General features: G+C 39.5%; 5 protein-coding genes across 6 annotated transcripts; 2 read left to right on the forward strand and 3 right to left on the reverse strand.

The window, feature by feature from the left end:
- Positions 1 to 7,507: 7,507 nt before the first annotated feature.
- On the forward strand, positions 7,508 to 9,834 carry LOC104798910. Its single transcript, XM_010521159.1, has 2 exons — positions 7,508 to 7,601; positions 7,711 to 9,834. Exons 1-2 carry the CDS (start codon positions 7,525 to 7,527, stop codon positions 8,273 to 8,275), a joined length of 642 nt encoding a protein of 213 aa, XP_010519461.1. The 5' UTR covers positions 7,508 to 7,524; the 3' UTR covers positions 8,276 to 9,834.
- Positions 9,835 to 16,900: 7,066 nt separating this feature from the next.
- On the reverse strand, positions 16,901 to 18,112 carry LOC104798911 (plant UBX domain-containing protein 7-like). Its single transcript, XM_010521160.1, has one exon. The coding sequence runs from the start codon at positions 18,097 to 18,099 to the stop codon at positions 17,026 to 17,028; it is 1,074 nt and encodes a 357-aa protein (XP_010519462.1). The 5' UTR covers positions 18,100 to 18,112; the 3' UTR covers positions 16,901 to 17,025.
- Positions 18,113 to 19,729: 1,617 nt separating this feature from the next.
- LOC104798912 (G-type lectin S-receptor-like serine/threonine-protein kinase At5g24080) lies at positions 19,730 to 23,519 on the forward strand. Of its 2 annotated transcripts, none has more exons than XM_010521161.2 (5): positions 19,730 to 19,982; positions 20,322 to 21,679; positions 21,764 to 21,944; positions 22,301 to 22,757; positions 23,086 to 23,519. In XM_010521161.2, the coding sequence occupies exons 1-5, from the start codon at positions 19,735 to 19,737 to the stop codon at positions 23,446 to 23,448; spliced, it is 2,607 nt and encodes an 868-aa protein (XP_010519463.1). In that variant the 5' UTR covers positions 19,730 to 19,734; the 3' UTR covers positions 23,449 to 23,519. The 2 variants fall into 2 exon arrangements, with proteins under 2 accessions (XP_010519463.1, XP_010519464.1); XM_010521162.2 differs by having other exon boundaries at positions 19,769 to 19,982; positions 20,275 to 21,679.
- A 188-nt stretch (positions 23,520 to 23,707) lies between these two features.
- Positions 23,708 to 25,560, reverse strand: LOC104799663. Its single transcript, XM_010522304.1, has 4 exons — positions 25,176 to 25,560; positions 24,714 to 24,995; positions 24,369 to 24,629; positions 23,708 to 23,838 (listed from the first exon to the last, which is right to left on the reverse strand). The coding sequence occupies exons 1-4, from the start codon at positions 25,558 to 25,560 to the stop codon at positions 23,708 to 23,710; spliced, it is 1,059 nt and encodes a 352-aa protein (XP_010520606.1).
- Positions 25,561 to 25,749: 189 nt separating this feature from the next.
- LOC104799664 lies at positions 25,750 to 26,391 on the reverse strand. Its single transcript, XM_010522306.1, has 2 exons — positions 26,032 to 26,391; positions 25,750 to 25,896 (listed from the first exon to the last, which is right to left on the reverse strand). The coding sequence occupies exons 1-2, from the start codon at positions 26,389 to 26,391 to the stop codon at positions 25,750 to 25,752; spliced, it is 507 nt and encodes a 168-aa protein (XP_010520608.1).
- Positions 26,392 to 26,599: the final 208 nt, after the last annotated feature.

A 26,599-nucleotide genomic window follows, 5' to 3' on the forward strand; every position in this document is an offset into this window, starting at 1 on the left:
TTAAGTTTCTTATAATCTATAACACATCATCATGAACATTCCAAAAGAGAAAAAAAAAAAGAATAGATGGTTGCAAAGAAAAAATCTTGGACTTGCTTGGACAAAATCCAAGCATGTTTCATTCTGACAAAAACATCCTCAGATCTGCCCCACTAGAACATCCTTGTACGGTGTTGGAGGAGGCCCCGAGGTCAACCCCGTTCCCACGGCCGTAGCGGGCATGCTGTGGCTTCTTCTTCCGCTTTAATCATCCTTTCTTCTTCCACGAATAGAGGGAGAGAGTCCTCTCTTTCTTCGTGAAGCCGGTCTTGAGTGCCTCCCCGTAGCTTCTCGAGTCGGAGTCCAATGATCTGTAGGAAGTTGAAAACCTTTACGACATTCATCAATCCTCCCACCAGTAAGCATGTCCCTCCGGAGATGCCAAGCCACACCCATCTCTTACCCTGCATCCGTTAGAGCGTAACTGGTTATATCGATTTGATTTAATTTGGTTCGGTTTTATTTTCGATATTTCCGTTTGTTAGTTACGCACTCCAACCGGTTACACACTCTGGCTTTCTATGTGGATTCACAAGCTATTTCACTTTGGAATGCAGATAAAGTCTCTGGGGTAAAGGAACTTCACATCTTTACCCTATTGGTTCCATGGGCATTGGGACATCTTCGGTCTTTCAGATAATCGTTGTGTATTCATCGTACAAAATTGCGTAAACTACGGAGACATAATACTAATATATTGATTTTTAAATATATATATATTAGTAATTACCGGCAACTTTAGACCATGGTGTTGCCGCCCAGCTTGCTCACGGCTGTTGAGAATTCCGGCAACTAAAAACAGAACAGATCCGACCAAGAAAGGGATGTGAACACAATGCTGTAGAATCTGGACATGCCCATCAGCTCTCTCGTAGATTTGGCACGAGTTGTGGATCGAACCGATCAACCACAATACAGGGCCGGCAATAAGCATGTTCAATGCATGCTTCTCTCTTCCGTCGTATCCATGTTTTGTCTCGGCCTAAGTCATCATTGAAACGTACATTAACCTGATCAACAAGCTCACCACAGTCTGTTCTATCAAGGAAAGTTTGTCCATAGCACTTCAGGTTTTTATAATAAATGATGGATCATGATCAACACCAAATAGAACTAAAAGTCTAAAACCGTGTGTTTTAACATTTAATTCTTACCATATTTCAGCTAAGTACGTAAATTATGAAAAAGATCCCCAAGAAAACAATTGAACCCGCTACGTGGAACAGAGGAACTGCAATCTCCACGAGCAAGTTGCAAATCATACTCCATCAAATTAACTCAACCTGAAACCACATAAGCAATTCTATAAAAATGTTCTACACTGACCTTTTCGAAGCAATCCACTTAACTACAAACGTACAAGCAAATAAGAAACACCGAAAAACCTTGCAAACCGAATCCCGATTAGATGCTAACATCTTAAACCGGAGATAATCAAACCAGAAACCGAAGAGAGGGTACCGGTATTCAATTGCGGCGAGATGAGCGAGAAGATCATGAGCATTGAGGGCCGCGATGAGAGCGAGAGAGAATAGACTAAGGACGAGACCGGATTTGGGCTCCCACGAGAACCCGGCGGCGACAAAGGGGCCGACTGGTTGCACCGCCGTCACCCGCAAACGGAGCGGTTGCGATTTTCGGCGGTTACGGACGATTAAAAAACTGACTGGTTGAACCGCAACCAACCGCAACCGACCAAACTTGTGTTTTCTAATCGCAGCTTCCAACTTGCGTTTTGATAGCGGTTTCCGGCGTCTTGACAAAAAAACTAAAATATTTTTATTAGAAATTATATAAAACATTAATATATATATTGGTGATGATTTTGTTTAGTGTTATGATTTGATATTATTTTTTAGTATCATATTTTAATTAAAAAAATACAATAGTATAATTTTTAGGTTTAATAATAATTATTTTTAATAATTTTTATAATAAAATTATTTTTTACTTGAAAATAAATTAAATTGATAATATTTATATTTTAAATTTATTATTTAATTATTATAAATTTAGTAAATAATTTTTATCAAATGATACGAAAAATTTAATTAAAATTATTGTAAAAAATTATTTTTAAATAATATTTTTTTTGACAATTTATATCAAAACGCAACCACAACCGTAACGAACCATTCACCTTTAACTGCACCCACCCGCAATCGTTACCAACAGCAACTTCTCAACCAGTCAGTACTAATCGTTTATAATCGCTATCAAACGTTTTGAAAACGCTGTCATCCGCAACCGCAACCGTTGCGGTACAACCAGTCGAACCCAAAACCTCCGACGAGAAGGAAGGTGACAAAAACGTAGAGTCCGGCGTTTATGTACTCAACGTTGCCTCCCGAGGCGAGGACCGTAGGTCCTAATCTCACGCGCCGTCGCAAGCTTCACCATGTCTGCAGAATCTCTCCGGAGAGAGAGGGAGAGAGTTTGGTGGAGAGAGAGAGAGTTATGTGCGTGGCTTCGTGCATGGGCTTATATTCTGTGTACGTGGCAATTTGAGATTATTATATGTTATTTGAGATTCATTTGAATTTTCTTTTTTGGTGTGTGTCATTCACCCGAAGAACCGAAGCATACCAAATCGAAAATTTTGGTATTTTTTTCGAATCGTACCGTTTAAAATTCTCGAACAATATAATTTTTATAGAACCGAATTCTCTGAAGTCGAATCGAATCGAATCAAATTTTATAAAATTTTCGAAATACTAAAATTTTCTTAAGAAAATCTAAATTTTTTTAACAAAAACCGAAACTGCACCGTACCGAAACCGAAAACGAACCGAACCGACTAATATACGGTACTAATTTGGTAAAAATTTTAGAATACCGAATAAACTGTTTTCGAACCGAACCGATAAAATTTCGATTTGAAACCCGAAATACCCACTCCTACCTTGTTTGCAAGAAAGATAAACAAATAGCAAATGGAAAGCTCTTACTTTTTCCTTTTTGATAAAATTAGTTCATTGAATTCATATAAACTTAACGAGAATATTGTTGGTAGAGTGCAATATTCACTATGATTTGATAAATCAATTCATCAGTCCGTAACTTAAAGAAGAATTAACGTCAATTTGTACAAAAATGATGTAGAAATAGTTGGACAAAAAATCTGTAACTCCACAAGCAATATGACGAACATCAAAGACAAAGCACCGTGACACTGTGACGGCTGATTTTTCGGAAAACAATAATTAAATGTAAAATCAATTTACTTGAATAAAAAAATTGTTCAATTTTGACTTGTGATATATTAAATCTCGACTTTCAAAACTTACAAAAAATTTTAAGTCCTCTATTTTTTCACAAAATACTCAATACTGTGGACATCAACGTCGCTTTAATCACAAGTTTATTTGGGATCACCGGCATAAATTTTTCGTTTTCATTCATTCCGATTTTGAATTAGTTCTTTAAAAATTTACAATAATTTTAAGTCATTTCTAATGACTCGTTTCCACATAAATTTAGGTATTAATACACGTTTAGGGTTTTGTAAAATAATATCGCATTAACAAAAGTGATTCCAATGGTACATATACAAGTTTGAAAAAGACTGGTTATGGAAAGATTACACAATCCTGGCAATCACAACTAAATCTGAGAAGATTTTCCGTAATTATAGTATATCATTAACATGCACCCGCAAGTTCGGTGTTGGATGAGAGACCGATCTTGGCTCTGAGAAGATCGAACCGTTGTCGAGGTAGTGGCTTGGTGAGTGCGTCGGCTAGTTGATCCGCATAAGAGACATGAGCGACACATAGTTGTTTGGCTTGAACTAATCCTCGAATGAAGTGGTAGTCGATAGCTACGTGTTTCATATGCGAGTGAAAAATCGGGTTTGTCGATAGATAGGTTGCTCCAATGTTGTCACAATAAATCACCAGTGTTGTGGATAGAGTGACGTCGAGCACGGAAAGTAGAGAACATGCCATCGAACCTCCGAAGCAGCGGACGAAACTGATTTGTATTCAGCTTCGGTTGATGACTTTGTAGCGAATCGTTGCTTTTTCGAGGACCAAGAGATGGGATTATTTCCAAGGTAAGCGATGTTAGCTCGAGTTGATGTAAAATCATCCTGATTCCCTTCCCAATCTGCATCGGAATAAGCATGAAGATAGATAGGACTAGATCGAGAGAGAAGTATACCGAGAGAGTTTGAGCCATTCAAATATTGAAGAACCCTTTTTAACGCTTGCCAATGATCCGTCATCGGATGATGCATGAAGAGAAAGCTTGTTGACCGCATAAGCAATGTCTGCTCGAGTGAAAAGTAAGTATTGTAGACCACCCAAAACTTGCTGGTACTCATGTGGATCATCAAGAGGGGATCCGAAGTTGAGATGTAAGGCAGACGTCGAGGGTAGCGACATCGGGACAGGTTTAGACTCGGCCATTTGATGACATTGAAGAACGTCGTTTGTGTAACGATGTTGCGTGAGGAGAATGCCTTCGGAAGTGTATGTTACTTCGACTCCGAGAAAGAATGATACTTTTTCAAGATCCTTGACCGAAAACCGAGTCGCAAGAGAGTCGATGAACCGTTGAACAGTGTCGGAGTTGCTTCCTATGACGATAATATCGTCCACTAAACAAGGAGATATATGATGACATTGTCTCGTTGAAGACGAACACAGTGATGTGTCGGAGAGTGAGTTGATAAATCCCGAATCGATGAAGAATCTAGACAACTTTGTGTACCAAGCGCGAGGAGCTTGTTTGAGCCCGTATATAGCTTTATGGAGCTTGCACACATAGTCTCGCCGATCTCCATCAATAAATCCCAGTGGTTGTATCATATATGTCATCTTGGAGTGTACCTTGGGAAAAGCATTGTTGACATCGAGTTGTCAAAGCATCCAACCACGAGTGACCGCAACACTAGGAACAACACGGATGGTCGCATGCTTGATCACCGGGCTAAAAGTGTCAGTGTAATCTATTCCGGTATGTTGGTGGAATCCCTTAGTCATAAGATGTGCTTTGTACCTGTCAACACAACCATTAGGTAAGCGTTTAGTCCGAAAAATCCACTTACACCTAACAACATTGTAGGATGGATCGACCGGAACAAGACTCCATGTGTCATTCCGTAACAATGCATTGAACTCCTCGGTCATGGCATTTCTCCATTTAGGATCCTTGATAGCCTGCGAAACACATGTTGGTTCGATGTCTCGGTCAGGTATAGAGTTGTAGTTATGGAGGGTTTCGGGTTTGGTTTCGAAATTTAGTTTTTGGATCTAGTTGTCATGGAATGGGTATTTCGAATGGGTTGTGGTTGTGTATCAGGTTATGTGGTCACGAGTGGGTGATTTTGTGCCAATGGTTCGGTGGTATTTGGTTGTTGTGGTATTGGTGAGGTTGATAGTGGCTCAGGAGTGGGTTCAATGGACGTTGTATTCTGGTTTTCTGCATTTTTTAGAGGCGAAGAAACTGCACCAGGGGTCACGGTTGGCGGAGTATGCATGGCTGCCCGAAGAGGAATGACCAAAGAGTGTGAGAGCATGGGAAATGAAGGCTCAGAGTGTGACTCGTAACAGGAAGGTGATGAGAGAAAGGGAAATCATGTTCGAAGAACTCGACGTGTCTCGAGACATATAAGCGAGACGACTCAACATGGAGGCATAGGTATGCACTTTGGGTAAGGGAATAACCTACAAAGATATAAGGAATGGAACGTGGCTGTAGTTTATGACGATTGTATGGTCGTAGCCAGGAAAACAAAGACAACCAAAAATACAAAGTTTCGAATAATTTGGAGATGTTTGAAATAGCGATTTGAAGGGAGACCGTCTGTCAAGAACTGATGTAGAAAGACGATTGATTAAATAAACGGCGGTTGGAAAAGCAAAAGACCAATATTCAACCAGAATGGACGCAGAGAAAGAAATGTGAGTCCCGTTTCAACAATATATCGATGTTTTCGTTCCGAAATCCCATTATGCTTGGGGGTATGCAGTGATGTTGTGAAATGTGAAATATCATTAGAAGATAAAAAATCTTTGAAAGCGATATATTCACCACCGTTGTCTGAATAAAGTGTGACGATTTTTGTTCGGAAACGGTTTTCTACAAGAGTTTTAAAATGTCGAAATATTGTGGAGACTTGAGACTTTATGTGCATGGGATAGAACCATGTGTAACAGGTAAAATGATCCACAAAATAACATAGTACTTATACCCATCAAATGAGGTTGTCGGTGAGGTCCAAACATCAGAAAATAAAATATTAAGTGGACAAGAGGATTGAACCGAAGAAACCAAAAATGGACGTTTGTGCCTCTTATTAATAGAACAAAATTCACGAGAGAAATAAGATGAGTCACTCGACAATAGAAGAGAAAAATTAGAAATAATATGCCTGAGAGTATCTTTAGAGGAATGACCTAGCCTAGAATGCCACTCGGAGAACGACGTCTTTACACTTGAAAGTGCAAGAGAACGACGCCTTAACAGGTATATCCCTCCCTTTTCTCTTCACCACATTCTTATATTCTCCACTTTTCTAATTGACTCACCTATCGACCTACATTGTACATGTTCAAACCATCTCAGACGTCTGTCTCGTAATTTCTCTTCTATATCTATTACTCCTATTTTTTTCTCTAATAGTTTCATTTCTAATTCTATTCGTTCTTATATATTCGTACATTTGTCATAACATTCTCATCTTGATCACACTCATTTTAGACATACTTAATATTTTGGACAAACAAAAAAAATCCTAACTTTAATACTTATTAAAATTAAATTCTAGATTTATTTTTTGTATTTAAAACTCTCAACTATACAAATTAATAAAAAAAAATGAAATAAAAAAATAGACGAATGCTAAAAGATATTACGATGCTACACATCTCACCGCCAGCGTATTAGTGTGGTGGGATCGCGAGGTAGTTTGATAGGAGACGTGTTCAATATGATTAAATCGAAATATGGCGGAAGATGAATTAAGTTCATGATGAGGAAAAGATATATTCTCATTTTTACTATGAATTACAAAGAAAATATAAGAATTTAGAGGAAGGGTACCAAAAAAACTCGAGATTACTTGTCTATCGTACTAGACCGACCCGATTCGACAAAATACAGGCCAACAACGGATTCGAGTTGCGGGATATTTGTGGACGGAGTTAGAGAGAGAAAATCCTTTCTCCTCTCTCTAACTTTCCCAACTTGATCGACAAATCGAAAACCTAATCTGCACCGGAGATCCCCCTCTACACCGACCGGTCGGCCCACTGCCGGCCGGAAAATCGAACCCCCTAGTCAGCCCACTGCTGCCTAGAACCAAAAACACTCAATCCCTTCCTGCATCTGCCGTTATGCCCCCCCCTCCCCGTTTGAGATCCTCGTCGGTCCCCCCTTCTCCGAGCATCCTGGGCGCGCCGCCGAGCATGTACGTTGTAGGGTCAGCCTTGACGACTCTCCTGAGTTCAGTAGCATTGCAGCAAGCTGGGTCAGAGGAAAATGTTGGCCCTGTTCCAGCGGAACACACAAAAGCGTCGCCGAATCTCTCGAGTGCGGCGTCGCAGGCCACACAGCAGGTATCTCTGAACTCCCCCTTCTCGGCAACATTACAGCAAGTTGTCCCCAGCTTAGCTGGTACTTCCTTACCGAAGGAACCCTCTTCCTCTCCCCCTGTCCCTTCAACAGAAATTCCGATTGCGGAGCCGCGAGCAACCAGCAGGTATCTCTCAGCTCTCATCCTCCTACTACTGAGGTTCAATCTAAGAACAACGGGAACCCTAGTACAGACATGGCTCAGGAACCAGCGACTTGGAGCAAGCGTTTGTTTCCGAATAAACGGAATTTGGAGCGATTGGGTACTCCCGGTCTTCATGTTACAGGCATTCCACTGATTTCAATTCCGGAGGAATCCATCAACCAAGCAGTCGATGAATGGAAAGATTTTCTGATCGGACAGTTTTACGGATTGCCGCCTTCGCTGGGAAGAATTATTGGTGTTGTCAATGCCTTGTGGAACAGAAATGGAAATCGTATTCGAGTGCAGGACATCGGAAAAGGAACATTTCTCTTCAAGGTTCCGAATGAGAATACTAGGCAGTTCATTCTCTCAAGACAGTTTTGGTATATTGGACAATGTCCAATGTTTGTATCAAGCTGGAATCCCCATCACACTCTTGATAAACCCCCCATGCAATCAATCTCGACGTGGGTAACACTCTTAGATGTTCCCCCGAAATTATACAACTCTTGACAGTATCAGCCGCATCGCCACGGGACTAGGAAATCCTTTGTATCTAGACCATGCTACAGCTGAGAAAGAGAATGTTGCACTTGCGCGAGTATATGTAGATGTTCAGCTGAGATACCTGCCTAAGCGAATAGCAGTCAGCCTACCGGATGGAACCGAGCATACTGTGCTAGTTTCCTATGACTGGTTACCACCCAAATGTAGCTCATGCGGGGAGGTTGGGCATAATGCCAAACACTGTCCGAAGAACCAAAAATCGAAACCTCATGGAACAACACCTAATCAGGCTATAAGACCTGTTGGGATAGAATCCAAAGCCCCGACACCTCTGGAACAGCCAGGCCCAGTGACCACATCAGAGTTACCCTTCGAAATGCCCCAAGAACAACAACAGAAGCAACCAGACCTCTCTGGTGCAGTGGTAGAACCTGAGCTGACCATCAAACAGTCACCTCCACCCGATTGTCGGAAAGACCAAGAGCAAACGGCAGACTTATTAACTCTTGGGGGATGGTATTCTTGCTGCCAAAATTCTTCATGAAACAAGTGGACAGCCTTTGCTCCAGGTTCTTATGGAAAGGAGGTCAATCGGGTTCGGGTGGCTGCCGAGTATCATGGGAGAACATATGTAAGCCCAAGCAAGAGGGAGGACTAGGTCTCCGCCGTATCGAGGACTTCAACACCACATTCAGGTTAAAACTCATTTGGATCCTATTCTCCAAATCAGGATCTTTATGGGTAGCTTGGGTGCGTGGTAATGTGTTTAAGGTAAAAGGATTCTGGAACATGGTACCCTCTCCTCGGTTCTCATGGAATCTGCGGAAGCTCTTGGGACTGAAGGAAATAGCTCAGAAATTCCTCAGAATTAACATCGGTGATGGTGAAGGTACGCTCTTCTGGCACGACCCTTGGACATCACTAGGACCATTGATAAGATATATAGGGGATACAGGACCGCGGAGTTTCCGCATCCCGATGCTTGCCACCGTCCAAGCTGCAGTTCGAGACAACAATTGGGCACTGCCGAGCGCACGATCAGACAGGCAGCAAACATTCTTCATGCTCCTCTCGACCATTCCTCCACCAACAGCTTCAAAGGGACCTGATCAGCCACTTTGGATGCGAGCACCTGATGACTTTCGGCCGGATTTCTCGACGCGCCAAACCTGGGAACAAATCCGGCACCAGGAGGCAGAGGTTTCCTGGAAAAGCATTGTGTGGTACGCTGGGAACATACCTCGCTATGGGTTTCTAACTTGGCAGGTTATGCTTTCTAGATTGCCGACAAAAGACAGGCTAAGGCGTTGGGGCGTTACAATGGAGGCATGTTGTGTACTATGCGACGCAGCAGACGAAACTCATATTCACCTCTTCTTTGAGTGCAGCTACAGCAGCCAAGTGTGGGAGTATTTCGCTGGTTTATGCCGGCCACACCCATCACCTAGCATCTACCAAAGTGCAGATTGGATAAATGGTGCAGGAACCTTGGAAGGAAGGCAAATAAAATACATTATGAGGACTCTACTCCAAGTGACGGTCTACGAGATATGGAGGGAAAGGAACAACCGCATATTCCGTGAGAAGAGGAGAACGGTGGAACATACACGGTGGAAAGTTGATCGAACAGTCCGAAACATTTTATTATCTATCAAGCGGAAACCCCTGGATGATAGAGAGTCGAAACTTGCAACTTGGTACTACTTGACGCGAGAGATTCGAAGATAATCTAGCGTGACTTTATCTTGGATATTACCACTTTCTCATAGGTTCCATAATCTTTTGTAAGGAAACAATTGATGTTTTTGAAACTCTTTTGGTATACAATATAAATCACCTTAAAACAAAAAAAAAACGGATTCGAGTTAGGCTGACATGACCCGATTAATGTTTCAATTATATATATATATAGGTAAATACATATACATATATATACATATGCATATATATATATATATATTCACACATTCAATCATATAAATATATATATATATACACATTTATCCATTGAATCTTATATATAATATAGAGAGAATTAAAAAAAATTAAAAAAAAATAATACTAAATAATTTATAATATAATATTTTAATAGATAATATATTCAAAATCACAATATCATTAGTTTCAAATAATTATTTGGATATATAAAGAAAAATCTCAAAAACAAATATCTGAATTTGCCAATTTTCACAAAAAAAATATAAACTTTATTTTTTACTAAATAAAATCTCAACTTGATTCTTGAGTTGATAATAAATCTGAATTTTATAACTGTTATCACTTTTAAACCCGAATACTGATATAACATACTGATATCCTATATGACAAATCCACACTTTGATCACATTTGAGACGTCATCATCTACATATTCAACTTCATATCTATGTCATTTTTATAAAAAAAATTAAATAAAATAAAAAATATACATATATATGTACATATATAAGATGTGTATATGTATATATATATTTGTATCGATTTATATTTATATGTGTTTATATGGGTGTATATATATATATATATGTGTGTGTGAATGCACATATGTATACATATGTATGTATACATCATACACTAATACATACATGCATATATTTATGTGTGTATGAAAGTATATATAGATATATATGTATATATGTATATATGTGTATAAGCATGTATATATATGTGTATGTGTGTACATATATGTATGTGTATATATGTGTATATGTATTTTCCGTTTTTGTTTTTTGGATTTTTAAATAAAAATTATATGAAAAAGTTGTATATGTAGATGATGATGTGTTCAAAGTGTAGACTTGTCGGATAGAATATCGGTACGACATGTCAGCTTTCGAGTTTGAAAACAATATTTATAAAGTTCAGATTTATTTTTAATTCAAGAATCAAATTGGAGTTTTATTTGGCACAAAAAGTTTATTTTTTTTTTTTGGAAAAAATGACAAATGGAATAACAAATCAACCTAAAGCAAGCTCGGAAGAGAATGCCGACGACAAGCCACCTGAATAGATTTTGGTGGTGACCGGCCATTGAAAGGTACTTGCTAAAGAAGTATGGAAATCATTACGATCTACACAAAATAGGGTGGATTCGTACAGACAACTTGATTTCAAACACCAAAACATAGTTCCATAGCATACTTGATCGCCATCCAACAAGGGGAGTTGCATCAAACACATCTTGTTTGTTTTGTGGAAGAGAAGTAGAAAGCAGAAACCACGTCCTATTTGATTGTCATATAATCAGGGATATGTTCCATTTCTCAATGAGGAAGTGGGGATCTGTTCCTAGGCAAACATCGTGGAATGGCATACACGTTTTTGATGTGCAAGTGTTTTACTCACGATTACAGAACCCTTTAACAAAAAAAAAAAAAGAGAGAATGAAGGGTAAAATCCAAATATGAATGACGTCAAAAATTTGATCGTGTTTATCTAAATAATGGTCAAGTGTAAACAAAATAATAACTACAAAGATACACAGATTGCCTATAGTATCGGAATCGAATTAATTAGAATATTTTAAAAAATATGAAATATTTTTATAAATTTATTTATTTTTAATTATGATCTGATCTAAACTAAATAAAATTATTAAAAAATAACACATATTAATATATATATATATGTATATATATTAAAATATCTATTGAACATGACTTTTCAGCTTTGCATGTGATGGTGGGTTTAAGGTTAGATTGTTTTTATTAAAAAAATATATATATATCTGAAAATTTTTGAACTTGTAATTTGGTGTAATATTAATTCATTAATTTGTAGGTGCGCCTATTATTCCCACCAAACTTGTATTTTTCACCACAGTAATTCCTAAACTTGTTTAACAGTTCCATAATCGTCCATACCACTAATTGACCAAAACAAAATTTAGGAATTATTGTGTTCAAAAAACAAGTTTAGGATATACTGTGTTCAAAAATGCAAGTTCAGGAATTACTATGTTTAAAAATACAAATTCAAAAATAAATAGGCGCATCTCCAAGTTCAGAAATTAATATTACACCAAATTACAAATTTAAGAATTTTATCCTAAAAAAATAAAGTTAAAGATTATTTTGGATAACTTACCATAAAAAATATATTTTATAAATACACAAAAATTATCAAAATATATTTTTATTTTTTACACGCTCACGCAAATTTTCTCTTATTTTTTTTATCTTAGAAAGAAATAATTTATAAAATTGACAAAGAAAGAAAAATTAAAAACAATTCGCTCTCTCCACTTTTTTCTCCGTCATATTCATACGAAAATCTCAAATCTACTATAAAACCCTCTTTTATTAAAAAAATATTAAAAATGTTTATAAAATTATTTATTTTTATTTTTATAATATGATTTAAACTAAATAAAATATAAAAATAACAAATATATATTAAAATAATATATTGAACAGGCCTCCCAAAATTATGAGATGGCTTCACATGTGATGCTAGGTTTGAGGCTAGATTGCTAATCTAACAAATATGTTTTTATTAAAAAAAAGTAAAGTTAAAAGGTTATTTTGTAGAATAAAATCTTAACAAACTAAATACAATATTATTTTTATAATATCCCTAATAAGAAATAAATCATTTCTAAAACTGAAAAAGAAAGAAAAAATAAAAGCAGTTCGTCTCTGCACCTTTATCTCCATCATATTCATATGAAAATCTCAAATCTTCTACAAAGCCCTCTTTTATTACTTAAAGTGTTAATTGAAATGCAATATAAGATTTCTAAAACTGAAAATGAATGATTTGAAAGCATGTATCTCAGAAGCGGGGCTTGTGGATATCACTAGCAGAGGGAACAAATACACGTGGTGTAACCTGAACCAAGGAAATCCCCTCTCTGTAAAGCTAGACCGTGCAATGGGGAACAGAATATGGATGCAGAAATATCCGGATATATATGCAGAATTTGATATGTCAGGGCCATCAGACCACAGCCCCTGCATCATCAACATCCCGACTAGTGACCATGGACGACGCCCCTTCAAGTTTTTCCATCATCTGATGCTTCATCCCAAGTATCTAGAAACGGTAAGGAATAACTGGTTAGTGTCTGTTGGCGCAGGCACAAAGCAGTATCGCCTTTGCCGAGCTCTACATCAACTCAAGCGACCCTTGCGGAATCTGAACACAAAGGAATACAGTGACATTACTAATCGAGTAAACACACTCAGAGAAGAGCTCAAGGTACTCCAATCTGAAATGCTAAATGCACCCTCGGAGCACATCATCACCGAAGAGAAGAGGATGCGAGAGAAATGGTTGAATCTGACAATGGCTGAAGAAACCTTCTTCCGGCAAAAATCTCGGGTTAGGTGGTTGGAAGCGGGTGACAAAAATACCAAGTTTTTCTTCAACGTCACTAAAACTAGGGCTTCGAAGAATCACATACACTGTTGGAAATATGGATCAAGCTTCTCTTTGTTGCAGAAGAAAATGATGTGGAAGAAGCACGTACTAGTTGCATGGAAGGAAAAGGAGTTATCAATCAGTTTGTGAAGCAGTTTTTATTAGTGTGCAGTTTAGATTTGTTGTCTTTAGTAACTGAATGCCGGTTAATCAGATTGTGTTATAAATATGTGTGTTAAGGGCTGTAAGTTTTTTATTGCAGATTGGTCTTTCTCTGTAATCCTCTCTTTTGAGAGTTTCGTGTGTATAAATATTTGTTATGTGAAAGTATTTCGATTTATAAAAGTCAACATACACTACCTCATTGATGAGAATGGGCAGAGAATTGAGACAAGAGATGATATCAAAGCGCATGCAGTGAATTTCAACTCTTCGCTCATTGGGCCAGAGACAGGTCACACATCAGCCCCCTCTGTTGACTTTCTCCGAGAACTTATGGGTAGGAGCATTGAACCTCATATGGGAGCCAGTATAACGGGGATTCCAACCGAAGCCGAGATCAGGGAAATTTTACACTTCATGCCTAATAACAAAGCACCGGACCGGATGGCTATACCAAGGAGTTCTTTGTGTCGTCTTGGGAAGTAACTGGGAGAGAGTTAGTTGGAGCAGTGCAGGAATTCTTCGGTTCAGGACAACTTTTGAGACAGCTTAATGCCACCATTATCACCCTAGTCCCGAAGAAACAAGGAGCAGTATCACTGGCAGACTACAGGCCAATTAGTTGTTGTAACGTTGTGTATAAGATTATCTCGACAATCCTAACAAAGAGGATGAAGCCATTGGTTCAGAATCTGATTTCACACAATCAAACAGCTTTCACCAAAGGACGCCTAATGCTGGAAAACATTCTTCTAGGAACGGAGATAATCAGAGATTACAACAGGAGAACTTCTGAAAAAGGGGCGGCAATCAAGTTGGACATTAGAAAGGCTTTTGACACGGTGAACTGGACTTTTATCCTCCGCATACTAACTACAGTTGGTTTTCCTCCTACATTCATTTGCTGGATTGAAGCGTGCATCACCACCCCTCGGTTTTCGGTCTCAATCAACGGAGAACTTGCAGGGTTCTTCAAGAGTGGTAGAGGGCTCACGCAAGGAGACCCTATTTCCCCCTACCTCTTCATACTAGCCATTGAAGTCCTATCCCGGATGTTGGACAAAGCGGCCAGGTTGGACAAACTCAAGCTACACCAAAAGTGTAAACGGCCTGTAATCACACATCTAGCTTTTGCTGATGATGTGATGGTGTTTACTAAGGCGGAGGCTGCATCATTACAAGAGGTCAGCAGGGTACTCGCAGAATATGGCGATATGTCGGGACTCCGAGTTAACATGGAAAAAACAGAAATATTTTTCTGTGGTGTTGATGATCAGGAGGCAGAAAATCTAACATCAGTATTGCGCTATAGGATTGGTTCTCTGCCAATCCGTTATCTTGGAGTACCACTAAGCCCCTGGAAACCTTCACGGCATGATTATCGAGGCCTCGTGGAGAAAATAAAAACAAAACTCAGCTCTTGGACTAACCATTTTCTATCTCGTGCAGGCCGAATATTACTAATACGGTCTGTTATCTATGGGTTGGTTAGTTTATGGAGTTCGGTCTTCCTTTTGCCAAAGACTGCCCTCAAGGAGATCAACTCACTCTGCTCGAGCTTCCTCTGGGCTACGGCTGGCCGCGAATCTTGTCGATACCATGCAAGGGTTGCTTGGGTGATATCTGTCGACCCAAATCTGAAGGAGGCCTTGGGATACGAAGCTTGTTAGATGTTAATGTGGTACATAGACTTAAGTTATCATGGCTTATTTTTAGCAAAACAGACTCTCTTTGGAATTCTTGGCTGAAGCACAATATCTGGAAAAAGAAAGGCTATTGGGAAGTTACTCAATCACCAAGATACTCATGGAATCTCCGGAAGCTGCTATCGATTCGTCCAACCGTTAAAAATTAATTCATCAAGTTTTATATTGGGAATGGCCAAACTGCACAGTTCTGGCACGACCCTGGCTTTATGATAGGCCACTCATTGATATCGCAGGAGTGGATGGTCCTAGACAGCTATGGATACATCGGGAGAGTTCGGTCAATGGAGCTTTTAGGGACGGTGGCTGGCAGATTTATGGAGCGTGATCGGACAGGTTGCAACAAGTCCTTGTTGCTCTCACAGAAGCGCAACAACCATCTGACGACGCGGACATGATATATCTCTTTGGCGACATGCAAATGGTGAGCATAAAAACTGGTTTTCCACTTCGGCTACTTGGAAACAGATTCGGCAACGGGTTACGGAGGTATCTTGGCATGGACTTGTTTGGTTCAAGTGCTCTGTACCTCGCTTTTCCTTTTTGCTGTGGGAAATCATGCTTCATAGGTTGCCCACGAGAGATCGTCTGCTACGTTGGGGAATGCAAATAGACCCCATTTGTGTACTTTGTGAAGCTGCTCCGGAATCGCACTCTCATCTCTTCTTTGAGTGTACCTACAGTGCATTCATATGGCAGACACTAGGCGGCTTGTGTTGAGAATCGCCTCCAGCAACCATCACCCACTGCGGAAATTGGATTGATAATGCAGGAAATGAACGAAAAAACAGCAGAATGCTACTAGCCAAGCTCCTCTTACAGATCACGGCATATCAGATCTGGAAGGAAAGAAATCAAAGGATCTTCTCCGGCAAGCAGGTACCAAATACTGTTTTGCGGGATCATATTGACAGAATTATGAGGAACACCCTACTATCCACTAAGCAAGTTGATCCACGAGACAATGTTTCTTCACTTGAGCATTGGTTTTACCTTTCTGCACGCATCCGATCGCAGCTGCATCAGACATAATTTTGGAACTTCTCTTGTGACATGTGACATGGTATCCCATTTTGTACAGGCTGGTTTTGTAATCTAACTTTTATATTTATATAATATTTACCTTTTTACCAATATATATATATATATATATATATATAAGATTATTAAATTGCAAAACGGACCCACGTAAAAAAAATTGGAAAAATCTACATGATCAACTACGTAATAATTGTTTCCGAAATTCAAAAGAATTAACCAGTGATATTATTTGTAATTTATTGAATACAGCGAGGCTTTCGATCTTCGGTTCATTCGAGCATCGTATTTATTTTTCTTAAACTCATTTTAACTAGACATTTTAATTCCAGTTAAAAAAATAGTACAAGTGACCAATATCTTTTTTATTTTCGGCAAATTTCCTCAATTATAAAACCACAAACATGACGTGGCAACCTCGTACTTCAACAAGCTTGCGTGATTTTGGAAAGAAAGACGAAGAGACAAAAGGAAAAAAGAGGATGAGATAATCATCCCCAGGAGAGGAAGATGATGGAATTCGCGAGGCCAGACTGCTCGAAGGTTTGGTTGGAACCGTAGTCGATGGCGTTGGATGAACCAGGGGTCCTCGTCTCTACCAGCTTGAACGGCTGCTTCATCTCCGATTCCTGAATCTGGGCGTAGCAGAACGACCAAAGAAGCTGAATGGGTTCTGTTTTCAGGAAGGTCCTCATGAGCCTTCGTCCATCTGGAAAGCGAAAACCGACTCTGCACAGCACGCGGGGATCACCCGTGATTGGTTCTTGAGGAAGAGGAGGAAACATGGGCATGGCGTTAGCTTGGTCTTTTTCAGATAAAGTCAGCGTCTCTAATGAAGCAGTTGCAGTTTCGGACAAAGGTTTCTCTGTCTCCAATGAAGGCTTTTGTTCCTCTGTGGTCGACGTCGGGTGTTGTTTCTTACGAAGAAGTTGCTGTTTAGGGCCATCGTCCATGAAAGGTACTAATTCCTCAAGCAAGATCTCGCCTTCGACCATTCCATACCACAGACGCATCTTTTGCCCAGTTATCGGATCAATCAAAAGAACCGCAGGCAGGGTTTCGATCTTGTAGAATGTATGAATCTTCTGACCACCAGTAGTGTCGTGTTCAACCTGCAAGAAGACGAAGTTGTTCTTGATGGTTTCCGAAACGACCTCGTCCCCCCACGTGTCTCGATTAAGCGTATGAGAGGCGAACTCCTTTCTGGATTGCAGATTCACGAGAAGCCATTTGTCCTCATCAGAAGCAGCAGATTTCGCTTGATGGAGTGACCCATTGAACATCAGATCAAAAGGAGGCTTGTACAAGGAGGCCAATAAGTCCCCGGTAGATCTTGATGAATCCCCTCCTTGTTCTTGTTCCCACATCGGATCGTGCATCAATGGAGCATTAACTTCGTCTTCTTCTACATGATCCTTCTGATTTCCCGAGTAGAATAAGAGGACAGCTTCGCCAAGGTTCCAGCTTGTCGCTTGCAGGAACCGTCGGGCGGTGGTAACGGTCTCTCCGACCGTGATCTCGAGGAAGGAAGACACCAGTCTTCGTTGTTCATTCTCAGACATCATCGATCTTTTCCGATTTGCAGAAACTTTACTAAAAAAATTTCTGAATGATCTGTGAAAGCCATTCATGTGTTATTTATATAGGCTCCACAAGAAGACCCAATCGGATTAAGAGGTGGAGAAGCAGAATTCCCACGATCGAGGAAGAGGACAAACAGCCAAAAACTAAAAATTTCCTATTTTTTACGGAATATTTTCCATTTTCTTTAAATAAAAACGAAAGTTTTCCTTTTTCTTTCAAAAATTAAATAAATAAAATGGAAACTTGAAGGAGTAGAGAAGTCGAATCCCGCCAGGAGAAGCAACGGCAAGATTTTCCTTTTTTTCCCTTAATTTTATTTGACCGTACCAAATATTTTGTACGGTCCGCCCAAAAAACAATATATTCCGTACGGTTCTGGACATTTCTAACATGAACCGAACTCGCACACATGACACATTCCATCTGTACATACACGGATGTGTATTCATATGCACATATATATATATATACACATACACTTCCAATACTCATGACGTTAACATATATATATATATATATATATATATTAAGGCATATGAATATATTTATATTACGACATATTCATTTACATCTTGTTATATATATAGACATATTTTGTAACACTAATAATACAATATAAAGTATAATTTATTTTCCTTGCATAAGACGCCGGAGATTTTCGTTTCTCTTTGATTGTTCCGACATTGGAAAAGTCTCCACAAGTATATAAAGTTTTTAACTTGTGATATTTTCATCAAAACCCATTATATAAAGAAAAATGTAGAAAAAGATAATAGATAATATATGAAAGAGAAAGAGAAAATGAAATTTGTATAACTAAAATTATAATCAAACAAACAAATACCCAGATAAAAAATTGATTCAGTTATAATCTAAAAATACAATACAAATTCGAACAACCACCGTTATAGACAATGTTTGATCCTCTGTGTCAAGGTTTATATATTTTCTATGTGATAATGGAAGTGTGATGTTTTGGTCCAAATTTTAGAAAAGGCTACAAGTAACAAACAAGATAAGGATTTCCTTATATATTTTTATTGAGTAACCGGGTATGTTAGACCGAGGTATACATTAATTTTGGGATCGGAAATAAATCTTCCAAATTTTTAAAACTCGAATTCATGATGAGATAGACATTTTGTATTCCGCTTTACCAGTTGAATCAACCAAGTCAGTTGAGAACAAAATAAGTTATCTAGTCCTCATTCGTATTAATCACTCAAATATTTAATTCTTCATCTTTAAGATCCATATTTTATAACAATAATAATAATAACGCTATTTTTTAAATATATATTCATATTTCCTGTAAAATTGGATGTCATATTCAGAACATATATTTTTTTTTCACGGAGAAAATTGGGAGAGGCAAAAACACGTGCCGCCATTTCCTATAACGTAACGTTGTCAAAATTTCAATGAATAGAGCCGACCATTGATGGAGAGTGAATAACTTTTGTCAAAATTTAGTTCACCCACAACAACACGTGTCGAAATCTCTTACATGATTAATTATCAATGATTATTATTATTATTATTATTATTATATAAGGAGTTCCAGCTTTTATGTTATATCGATTTTTAGCATCTTCGTTTTGTAAACAATTTCTACAATGCATCATTCTTTCCCTTATCGTTTATCGTTTTCTTTCTTTATGTTCTTAGCTGTTTCGGCTAATGAACCGTCGTACATCGGTTTGGGTTCAAAGTTATTAGCCGCTGAACCCAACCGGGCATGGGTTTCTCCAAATGGTACTTTCGCATTCGGATTTACCCGGTCCGACCTAACCGACCGGTTTATACTCGGTATTTGGTTCGCCCAACTTCCCGGCGATCGAATCATCGTTTGGTCTCCAAACAGGTATGCGTTCTTATGTGAGTTTGTACTGTTCGGTATAGTACGAAGTTCCTCCATTTTCGATTGTTCCTGAAAAGAATAATTATTTAATTTCGGTTTCTGTTAAAATTTGATTTTGTTTCTCTTAAAAAGTTTGCTTAGTTTTCTGTATCCGTTAGGATTTAGTTCAGGTTCTGTATATTTGGTTTTTAAAGAAAATACTATCAAAATAAATAAAATAATTTCTCATAATTATCAATAATAATATTAATAATCTCTCAATGTATAATTTACATAAAATCTCGTTTTGTTACAGTCTATCACGACGTTTATAATAAAAAATCCTAATAATCTAAAATATAGAGACCATCCAGTCACAAAAGGAGCAAACTTGGAGCTAGATATCACCGGAAATCTAGTCCTCTCCGACCAAACCACCGTCTTCTGGTCCTCCAACACATCGAACCGCGGCGTGGAATCAGCCGTCATGTCCGAATCCGGCAACCTCTTCCTCCTGGTCGGATCCACCGCCACCACTACGTCACCTCGTCCGCCGATATGGCAAAGCTTCTCTCACCCTTCCGACACTCTCCTCCCGAACCAGCCCTTAACGGTCTCTCTCGAACTCACCTCACCCACTCGAAATGGCCATTACTCTCTCAAAATGCTCCAACAACACACTTCTCTTACGCTCGGTTTAACTTACAGTATCAATAACCCTCGCGCGAACTATTCCTATTGGTCCGGACCTGAGATTTCCAATGTTACCGGAGATGTCACCGCAGTTTTAGATGATTCGGGGAGCTTCATGATTCTGTACGGAGAATCTTCCGCAGGAGCAGTGTACGTTTACAAGAATGAAACGGAGGATAACCGTGGTTATAACAACGACAACAACAACAATACGGATAATCTCCGATTTTCTGGTAAACCGGTTCTCAGGAGATTGGTATTGGAGAGCAACGGTAATCTCCGGTTATACAGGTGGGACAACGACGTCAACGGTTCACGGCAATGGGTGGCAGAGTGGGCAGCTGTTTCGAACCCGTGTAACGTGGCTGGTATTTGTGGTTACGGGGTATGTAGTTTGGACCGGTCCAAGAAAAATGCAGATTGCTTATGCTTACCAGGTTCAGTTAAGCTCCCTAGCCAAGAAGACGGCAATGTGTGTTCAGACAACTCGTCATTGGTTCAAGAATGCCAGAATAGTGACCGTAACGGCACATTCAAGATCTCGACGGTCCAAGAAACAAACTATTATTTCTCGGAACGCTCAGTCGTAGCAAACTACAGTGATATGGATAACGCAAGCAGGTGTGGAGAGATGTGTTTGATGGACTGCAAGTGTTTGGCTTCAGTGTACGGTCTAGATGATGAGAAACCATATTGTTGGATCCTAAAGAGTCTTGATTTCGGAGGATTCAAAGATCCCGGTTCGACCCTTTTCGTGAGAACAAGGGCTAATGGATCAAAGTCTTATAACAATCACCCGAAATCCGATGGAAATGATGAAGTGAAGGAGAAGGTTTTGGTGATTCCTATAGTTGTGGGGATGGTGGTTCTCGTTGGATTACTTGGCTGCTTATTGTATTACAATTTGGACAAGAAGAAGAAGATGAAAAGATCTATGAACCCTCTGATCCTCAGTGATTCTCCAGTTAACTTCACTTACCGCGATCTACAAATCTTTACCGACAGTTTCTCCCAACTCCTCGGTGCAGGTCAGATCCTGTCTTTGTCTCAAAGCTTTAGGGTCACTGCTTGTATATACTATCTAACACGTGCCAGCGTTTTCACCGTGGCAGGGGGATTTGGGAGCGTATACAAAGGGAGTCTAGCAGGAGGAACGCTGGTTGCGGTGAAGAAGCTAGAGAGAGTGCTGTCGCACGGAGAAAGAGAGTTCGTCACTGAAGTGAATACAATAGGTTCGATGCATCACATGAACCTTGTTCGCTTGTGTGGTTACTGCTCTGAAGGATCACACCGGTAAGCAAGCATATCTATCTACGTACGTCTACCATTTCTGTCTTATTACAATGGATCATCAAGCTAGGACAACCTCGTACGTCAACGTAACTGATAAGGGTACCCTATGTTATGGTGATTATGCTGAAGTTTAAAAAATTAGATAAATATGATTATGAAAAGTTAAAATAAGATAGGAGTATTTGAGTTTGGTCAATAAATGATAATTAAGTGTCTTAATTAAGCGTGGAGATTTGTAGTATAAAATAAGGCAATTGGAAAGGAGAAATCAAGAAAAAAGATTGAAACATTTCACTCTTCCACAATATTTCTAAATCCGGCTGCAGATCATTAAACGATCATGTTTTCAAATGCAGACTTCTCGTTTACGAGTTCATGAAAAACGGGTCGTTGGACAAATGGATATTCCCCACGGGCACGAGCCGGACAAGGTTGTTAGACTGGCAAACACGTTTCAGTATCGCAGTAGCAACGGCGCAGGGGATCGCATACTTCCATGAGCAATGCCGGAACAGGATCATACACTGCGACATAAAACCCGAGAACATCTTACTCGACGATAATTTCTGCCCCAAGATATCGGATTTCGGGCTGGCGAAACTGATGGGAAGAGAGCAAAACTCGCACGTTGTGACGATGGTGAGAGGGACGAGAGGGTATTTGGCTCCCGAGTGGGTGAGTAATCGGCCGATTACAGTGAAGGCCGATGTTTATAGCTATGGAATGCTTCTTCTGGAGATTGTCGGCGGAAGAAGAAACCTTGACATGTCCTTTGATTCTGAAGATTTCTTCTTTCCCGGATTAGCTTTCAAGGTAAACAAACACTTCTCCATGCATGTTACCTAACCCGAAAACATCAACCCGAACCCAAACCAAAATTTCGGGTTTAAGATGTATTAAAACCCAATCTTTATTCCGTTATAAGACGGGTACCGGACCCTCGGTTTGAAATGGGTATCCGAAATTCGGATATTTTGGCCCACCCCTACAAATAAGACCAGATCTTTATACATGCAACATATACGATTTAAAGAACATATTAAGAAGTATTTTAGGGTTTAGGTTTCAAGAGCACGGTATCCAAGTAAAGACATACAAGTAAGGATCTTGTCTGGACCATTTCTTGTACTAATAAACGCAGGAAATGAGCAAGGGGACAGCCATGGAAGCTGCGGACAGGAGACTTAAAGGAGCAGCGGACGAAGAGGAAGTAACGAAAGCACTGAAGGTAGCATTCTGGTGCATACAAGACGAGGTGGGGATGAGGCCATCGATGGGGGAAGTGGTGAAGCTTCTAGAAGGTTCTGCTGACGACATAAACGCTCCGCCGATGCCGCAGACGGTGATAGAACTCATAGAAGAAGGTCTGGAAAATGTTTACAGGGCGATGAAGAGAGAGTTCAATCACCACCTTATGAGTTCTTTCACTGTTAATACCACCACCACCTCTGCCAGTTCCCTTTCTCATGCTACTTGTAGTCACTCTTCCATGTCTCCTAGGTAGTTTTTTTTAAGTTATGTCATAACGACAACGATATTTTTTCTTCTGTGTTTATAACTTTTGATTTTTTTTTCTATTGTGTGGAAAGTTTCTGAATAATTCAGCACCAATTCTAAAATAGTGTTGGTATTAACCAATTGAAAATGCGAAACATCATCAAAGCCAAATTAAAATGATCTATTTTGTTAAAAGGGCAAAATAAATAAAAATGATGTAATAACAAAAAAATTCCAAATCAGTTGGTGCGCAATGCAAGATTTGCTTAAAACCATTCAGTGTAAGCCACGTCATCACCGTCAAGCAATAGACACCTTTCCGATGATTTGAATCGGTCATGTCCCTTCGAAAAGTCTGCTCCGCAATCTTTCTCTCCCCCCTTATCAGGAGCGCAACCTTTCACCGAGAAAACCAGAGAAGCATTTCACCGAGAAAACCAGAGAAGCAGAGAGAAAACAGAGAGAGAGAGAAAGAAAGAGCTGAGAAAAATTTCTTTCTGTTTTCATTAACTTCCAATCTGTACATAGCTGAGTATATATAACATTACAGGTTGTACAACTGGCATAACTGCCTAACGAGAACCGTTATTTACACTCTAATATCCTCTCTTCAAGTCTGTATCTGGCGGAAGATAAAGACTTGAAGTCTGTAATCCTTGTAACAATGAATGAAATACAGAGGGTTGCAGAGGCTTTGTGAAAATATCTGCTAATTGATTAGCAGTCTTGACATGCATCAGTTTGACGAATCCACCTTTTAACTTGTCTCGAATCAAATGGCAATCTATTTCAATATGTTTCGTTCTTTCATGAAACATTTGGTTAGACGCCAAATGAATTGCCGATTTGTTATCACAATACATGACAGCTGGTGAATAACCTGAACTTGAAAATCTGTAAGCAAATGATCAAGCCAAGTTAACTCACAGGTTGTATTTGCCAATGCTCTGTATTCAGCCTCGGTACTGCTTCTTGAAACGGTGTGTTGCTTCTTGGCCTTCCACGAAATTAGAGACGAACCAAGAAACACACAGAATCCACTGACAGATCTTCTAGTTTCAGGACACTGAGCCCAATCAGCATCTCCAAAAGCCTTCAATTGCATATCAGAATTTACTGAATAGAAGAGACCCTGACCTGGATTTGACTTCAAATATCGAACCACTCTCTGAGCTGCCTTCATATGAGCTTCAGTTGGTTAATGCATAAACAGACTTAGTTTATGAACCGCAAAAGCAATGTCTGGTCTTGTTATTGTGAGATATAACAGACGTCCCACAAGTGCTCTGTATGGTGTTAAATCCACCAATGTAGGTCCTGTCTCCTTATGTGAAGAAACATTCGGATCCAAGGGAACCGTAACAGGTTTAGATCCAATCAATCCTGTATCAGAAATCAATTCCAGACAGTATTTTCTTTGACTCACAGAAATTCCTTGCGATGAACGAGCTATTTCAAGTCCCAGAAAGAACTTGAGTGGTCCCAGGTCTTTGATCTTGAAGTGTGATCTAAGCAGAATCTTTAAGGCTTCCTCAGCAGCTGTATCATTACTAGCTATGATTATATCATCAACATAAACTAGTAATGCTACCATAGACTTGCCTTGTTTTCAAATGAAGAGTGTATGATCTGCTTGAGATTGAATGTACCGTGCAGCCAAAAGGACACTATTGAATTTTTGATACCACTGTCGAGATGCTTGCTGAAGCCCATACAACGATTTCTGCAATTTACAGACTGGTCGAGGCGGCAAACTCCCACTTGAAGTATCCGTGTAACCAGGAGGCAAACTCATGTAGATTTCTTCCTCAAGATCACCATGCAAGAAGGCATTTGTCACATCCATCTGAGTTAAACTCCATTTCTGAGTTGCAGCAAGAGCAAGCAATAACTTGACAGTTACAAGTTTTGCAACTGGTGAGAAAGTGTCTATAAAGTCTACACCTTCTTGTTGAGTGAAGCCCTTAGCTACCAAGCGAGCTTTAAAACGTTCAACTGTTCCATCCGGGTTTCTCTTAATCTTGTAGACCCACTTACACCCAACTGGCTTTTTGTCCTTAGGCAAAGAAACCACTGACCAAGTACCATTCCCAGTCAAGGATTTCAATTCAACATCCATGGCCTCTCTCCAACGTTCAAAAGATACAGCTTCTCGGAAAGATTTAGGTTCGGTTTCAGTGTTTGTGTTTAGGATAAAGTTTCTGTATGTAGGAGACAATTTGTCATAGGTAAGAACAAAGGATAAAGGGTAAAGGGAAGTGTTTAAGGGAAGTGATGTTTCATGTTTTGCAGCATAACAATGATATTGCTACAAATATGAAGGTGGATGAGTACTCCTTTTGGGTCTTTGAGAAGCTGTATCTCCAGTAGTATGTGGTATTTCAGAAACTGTATTTAGTGGTGGTTCTGTATGAACAATTTCAGTTTCAGAATTTCTGGGAGAAATATCTGAAATCTGAGGTAAAGGCAAAGGCAACACAGTGTTGGGAAAAAGGTTGGTGACAAAATCAAGAAGTGATTCTGTTGATTGCGGATTTGAATGAAAGGGGAAAATTGTTTCATGAAATACCACATTTCTTGAAATATATACCTTGTTAGTCTCTATATCCAGCAATTTGTATCCTTTATAACCTGTTGGATACCCAAGGAAAACTGATGATCTCGCTCGAGGTGTGGAAGAAACCTTCTGAGGTGCAGGGGCAGTATCCTGCGAGGGGTTGTCTGGGTTCTTCGACTGAGCAAGGGGTTTGATAGGGCAATGGTGTTGATTGTGTCCGAACTCCAAACACGTCAGGCATCGTGGGGGTAACCAGGCATAGCTAACCTCAATCTCAATGATGTCACCAGCATCATCTTCAACTTTCACAATAGAGGGCAGAATCAAGGACGCACCGAGTTGAACTTCAACCTTGACACGTGCCTCACCAATGTGAAGGGGATCGAGGCGCATTCTCTCCATATGAAGGGGTTCCCAAGCGCAGACGCAATGTAGCTAATCTCTTGCAAAGAGTACAATTCCGGTGGGATATTCCTGAGATTGATCCAAATGGGAGCTGACTGAAGTGTCGGCTTTCGGAAGGTAGATGTCGATGTCCAGTCCGAAAGAGCAAACATGACATCGGCCACTCGCCATATGCCAATTTCAAGCGCCCATTCCC

This window comes from Tarenaya hassleriana, unplaced genomic scaffold (assembly GCF_000463585.1).
Source record: "Tarenaya hassleriana unplaced genomic scaffold, ASM46358v1 Cleome6, whole genome shotgun sequence".
NCBI lineage: Eukaryota > Viridiplantae > Streptophyta > Magnoliopsida > Brassicales > Cleomaceae > Tarenaya > Tarenaya hassleriana.